The sequence below is a fragment of the Centruroides vittatus genome, unplaced genomic scaffold (assembly GCF_030686945.1).
Source record: "Centruroides vittatus isolate TY-2023 unplaced genomic scaffold, ASM3068694v2 contig_1035, whole genome shotgun sequence".
Classification (NCBI taxonomy): Eukaryota; Metazoa; Arthropoda; class Arachnida; order Scorpiones; family Buthidae; genus Centruroides; species Centruroides vittatus.
The window spans coordinates 2,899,626-2,905,625 of record NW_027120673.1 but is presented as its reverse complement, the minus strand read 5'-3'; the positions used below and the strand labels follow the sequence as shown (position 1 = coordinate 2,905,625).

The following is a 6,000-nucleotide window of genomic DNA, read 5'->3' as shown; positions in this document are numbered from 1 at the left end:
AAATATATCAATTTCCCAGCTTAATGAGATATTCGACAAAAATTCAAACGTTATTTTCTACAACTTATATTTGTGAAAAGTTTTTTCCCAATGAATTTAGTAAAAATTAAAACAAGAAACCGGCTAACAGATACATCGAAACTAATTTAAAACTAGCAGTGACTGATATTTAACCGAATATTTCCGATATATTACGTTTAGATCAGTGCCAGAAGCTATATTAAGTATACCTATGCTAATTTATAATTATATATGAATAAAGAATTGTGATTTACCGACAGTTCCCCCCTCTTTTCTCTTGTGTGCGGCCCGCGTCAGTTCAAAAGTTTTGAAATGCGGCCCTTACGTAGATAAAGGTTGCCCATCCCTGCTCTAAATGATTATAAGTGTTAAGTATTAAGATGAACTCTCTTCTGTGCTTGAGTTAAACGATGTAATATTGCTATATGAAGTATAATTTATAGTGTACATTCAAATATTTCTAAGATAAAGTAAAAATATATTATGGAATTATATTAAACACAAATTTAGAATCTTCTTGCGAGAAATTCTATTCTGGTGAGCTGCGGCGGATCCTAGGCCTACTCAAAAGAAGGGGCTAACTCAAAAATTAAAAATATTTGAATAATTAATAAGTATCTTTTATTAACACGCACACGACGATTATATTGCGGATGGTCTGATTAACCGTATTTGCCATTGTAAATGTTTTTAAAAAGAACGTTTCGAAGTTCGAACATATAAATTTTAATTTTTTTTATGTCAATGGGGAGACTTACCCCTCCGTTATAGCCCTTCCCTCGTATCCACCACTGCTGGTGAGCATTAAAACATTTAATAAGACGTGCTATCCGTTAAGAAACGAAAGTGACGAAAGTTTAAGTAATTTTGAAAAGCACACTTGAAGAGAATTTGATTTTCTCATTAAATTACATGCAATTTTGGATAGACATTTATAAAATGACTTTATTTCTAATTTTTATCTTTTTAATGGATTATTGTAAAGTAATTTAAATAGATTCTAGCATACACTCGGAACAAAGTAAAATAAGCACACGATAATATATTTGATAATATGTCGATAAAATTTATAACTATTTGTCTTAGGAAACTGATTGTGTTTGGGGTGATTGGTCGTAGGCTAGTTAATTAATATTGATGACTTCTTAAAACGATATTTAAGAAGTCATCAATATATCGTTTAAGTATGATGCACTTAACTTTCCAAGTACGTTTTATGTTCCTGCTTACTCGTAGTTTATATGGAAGCTCATGGAGATCAGCTTTTCTCCAAGTTAACGTTCAGTTATTTGTAATTGTTTCAGTGTAAATCTTTTTCAGAAAACAAGGATAAAGATCATTATCTCTACTTGAACAGTGGAAGAAAAGAAAGGGAAGGAATTATATTTTCATGATTAAAGACATAAATAAAAATTTAAAATAATCTAATAGGCATTTATAATAGTGATAATAGTAATAAGCATGGAATATTTTTTTCTCAGATGCTAATTATATGAGAAATTTTATTATAGAAAAAGTTCTTCAGTTAATAATAAAAAATTTCTGGAGAGGCTTTTACCTCTTTTTAAATTGAAATTTCATTTCCTCCGTTATACTAATAAAACCATGAAATTATTATCAAGTTGCTTAAATTTAAATATTTACTCAATGAATCTTTTAGATATGACGTTTTGAATTTATATACACCTGTTTCAATGATCTGATGACCAAACACGTTCGTTCCCGAATATTTATCATCATCATACGACTACTTTTTAAATAATATACAAAAAATTATTTTTAAAAATAATTTAATAAATTATAATTTTATATCCATTTAGTTTTTATTAATTTTATAACGATAGTAGCAAATAGCGAATAACATTTTTCAATTGTTTCTCTATTTCCAACTAAAATTATAGACAAGCTACTTACAAATTATAAACCAAAATTCAGCTAACTTTAAAACAACGTAGTTTTCAATCTATGTCGTTTAAAACAAAAGAGTTTCATTGTTAATTTAAAAATGACAGACGGTATATTTACAATATATAGAAAATACAGAAGATACAAAACGTCTTCACTTTCGCTCTTTCCAATCACCAGGAATTTTGCAATTTTAAAATTAAGTATACAATTTTTACAAAATTTTATGGCTTATCATCTTTTTAAACTGTTTTGCATATTGTAGTACAGTCGAAGTCTACAGTAAAAGCTCGTCTCTGCGAAGGAAGACTTGATCTTGGTGGTTGGAAAGGGCGGAAGTGAAGACGTTTTGTATCTCCTGTATTTTATATAGTTTCATTGTTGTTTGTACTAACAAAGAAAAAATAATTTAAAACGAAATCCTCCATGTTCAATTAACAATTTACAGAATTTATATATTGTGTCAAATTTTCAGTTACTATCTATTTTACTTGTCTGCATCCGGATAACGGTCTTAGTTAACTGAGTTATATATATTCCAGGAAAAAAAAAATGTTGTAAGTAGTTAATTTTATGAAGCCTAAAAATTATTGAAATTAGCAACAAAATTAAATTTAAAATAGATTTTTTTTATTGTTTTCATTATTTAAATTTGACAAGAACGAATTTCACGCACTTTATTCTTCTATTCATTCTACATTACTAATCTCACACTCAAAAAATTTTAAAGAGAATTTTTAAAATTGCCATATATTACATAAATGTACAGTGTATAAAGAATTTGAAATGTTTTAATATTTTTTAACAAATTAAAAAATAATATATGGTTTTAATTTACAGTTAAGATTAAAATATTAAGAATTATTCAAGATATTAAGATACATATAGATACTATAGATATAAATCATTTTTCTGACGGTTAAACATCAGCCTAACGCTCTGGGGGACCCGGGATCGAATCTCAGGATATCTGTCCCCATTATGGGCCTGACCACTTATGTTTAGTATGATTAAAAAAAGGCCCTCTTAGTGTCCACAGCGTGGAAAGAGTCAATGAAGAAAGAAAAGAGACTATTTTATATTATAGAAAAATCAGTAAAATATAATAATTTATATTATTAATATTTATTTAAGCAGGATTATCAAAGGAAAAATGAATAGAAAGCTGTTTAATTGTATCGATTATAATTGAACAACTAAAATCAGGCTGTACATATAAATTAATGTTACGAATAATGATAATGAATGATATGTAAATTTGTATGCGATATTCATAAATCTGAGTGATGAGAATGTTTTTCGTCGTCAATACGAGCTGTGTGATTAACATCAGCCATTTGGCGTATAGAATGTTTTTCGTCGTCAGTATGAGTTGTATGATTTACATCAGTCGTTTGTCGTATAGACTTCTTCTTCACGTTAAAACCACACACTTGACTCAAGGATTGAATTAAGTTTTGATTAAAAAATAGGTATATCCATGGATTAGTGCAACTATTCAGACTTGCCAATAGCATGAGAATCGTAACAGTTGGACCTGAAAAAAATTATTAAAAATTGAATTAATTCTTCACATACATACTTTATAACAATAAATAATAGACTAGACGTAATAAGGCAGTTAAAAATTTCATATTTTAGTAGAAATATTTTATTAGTGGAGTATGATATAATTTATGTCTAAAATTTAACATCTAGACAACACAAAACAGAGTCTGATTGCAATAGTTATTTAGAATAATGTCTAATCAGACATATCAGATGAAAATTATGATTGGAGGGACAAATTGTTCTGAAAAAGAGGATTTTACGAGTGTGTTTGAACGATATAAAAACATTTTTTCAAGTTAAAATGGAGGACATGTTCTTCGCATTTATCCCTATGTCTATTTACATTAATGAATTGCCACACAATTATAATAATCCCTCAAAGGTTAAACTTTTCACTTTTGGGTGAATTTAAAATCGGAATAATTATTAAATAATAATACAAAAGAAATATTATTATTATTATTAATTGAGTTGTCTTAACTTTCCTATTACTTCTAGATCAGCCTGTACAACTTTTATTCTTACTACACTAATTATTCCATTAGTTTAATTTGTACAAATGCATAAATGCAATTTCAAATAACTTTTAAGTATATTTATTCATCTAAAGAATACATTTTTTTATTTTAATTGACGTCATTCTACTACGTTTACAATCAGTAAATGTATAAATGACTTAAATTTACGTAATTAGTTCATCACGTTTGCTTTATAGTTTTATTTGTTTAATTTACATAAAGTGTACTTCGAGTCTAGATAAGTTTGAGATAAAAATGTTAGTTTTCATTTAGACCATCTAAAGTTCACTTTATATATCTATTTCAAAATAAATATATAAAAATGAAAACATATTAGAAGGGGCAAGAATTATCTCATTCATTATTTATATAAATATTGCATAATTATACTATTAATTATTACTTCAATTATTGTATTTAAACACAATCAAATGTGTTTAAAATATAAAATCTTAATAAACAGTTGTCATATGTATTAAATTGTTAATTGGGCTGGAATTTAAAAAAAAAATTGTAAATCTATGAAATCCTACTGTCTGTCCTTCCTTCCTTAATCTCCAGAACAGTGTTAGATAAATGAAATTCAAAACAGATATAGAAAGCTCAGAGGCAGGAGGCCCCGATTAACCATATATGAAAGTTCGATGCAAACCGGAAGTCACGTTATTTCAATCAAAACTTTATCCCTAAAAATTGTTAATAGATGGCCGGCACAACTCCATTGTTAAAGGAAAAGTATGATATACAGGGGAAAGGGGAAATAATTTGAGGTGGAGAGCATATATTTTAAATTAAATAAATTTAAAAAATATGATTAAAAATTGCAGTCCCAATAACTATCGTTTACCCTATATGCAGTCCTGAGTATGCATTTCGATTTTCAGGGAAAAATGTTGCTTCAAGATTCAATTTTGCTCTGAATTTGTGCACATTACGTACCATGGAGTGTACCTCACCCCCTATGCTAAAAATTGCATTTGTTTCGAGATTACAGATGTAGAATGTGGAAGTGACGATTATATGAAAGACGTAATCGTCGATTCGACATTTTCTAAGTACGTAGTTTTTATGGAAAAAAATTAAGATATAGTATAACAAGTCATAAGAGGGCATACATCTAAAATCAAGTAGACTTTTTGGGCAATTAAAGTTTTTAATTTAAACAATTTTAATAAAACTTGAAACACCTGTTAATGTACATATATTTTTAGAACATATTTTATAATTAATTACTAAAATAAATACGCACTATATAGAGTCCAAAAGAATAAAATTCTTTACTTATATCAATAAATTTTTATAACATTGACTAAAATAGAGTAAGGACTATTAAAGAACTTATTTTCAAATATATTTCAGGTTTAAAGCTTGAAATTTAAGACGACGACCTTTAATATTTCTAAAATTTCAAAATGTAATAAAACGAACAATTTTTAATATATAATAAATATTGAAGTGTTCAATTTTTAATAAATAGCAATTTTGATTCCAAAAATGATTTTTCCAACAGCAGGATTTAAAGTATTTGTAGCTGGAGTAATCAAACATTGATATCAAACGAAAACTTGGACAAATTCTGGAAAACCTAGTTTTCGCATGACTAGTCTATAAAGATTATTAAACAACACTCCTCTAATCGTGCTTGAAGGAACAAAATATGAAATTTCCAATTCTTTAGCAAATCAAATAAACTGATAGAAGTCAGTAAAGTCATATTATTTCCATAATATGAAATATTCAAATATAACATTTCTAGACTGTTTATATAATAACTAAATTTTTGTGACACCGTCACAATGCCAGACAGTAATTTTTAATCATGTCTAACTTTAAAAATAAATGTAACTTTTCACGCTGAATCTGAAAATGCAATTGCTTTTTTTCCTCAGGTGACTTTTACCACAGAAAATGTGGTAAAAGTCACCAAATATTGTACGCCGCACGCAACTCACCGCACGCAACCCACGCAAATATTGTACACCTTAGAAGATCGAGTGGTATATTA

At 27.6% G+C, this 6,000-nt stretch overlaps 1 protein-coding gene across 1 annotated transcript in view; it reads right to left on the bottom strand.

The window, feature by feature from the left end:
• Positions 1-3,101: 3,101 nt before the first annotated feature.
• LOC136969487 (vasopressin V1a receptor-like) overlaps positions 3,102-6,000 on the bottom strand; it is a 106,533-nt gene continuing 103,634 nt past the window's right edge. The window contains exon 3 of the mRNA XM_067263658.1: positions 3,102-3,463. Within this exon, the coding sequence (XP_067119759.1) occupies positions 3,198-3,463 (266 nt within the window). The 3' untranslated portion in view covers positions 3,102-3,197. The remainder of the gene's footprint in view (positions 3,464-6,000) is intronic.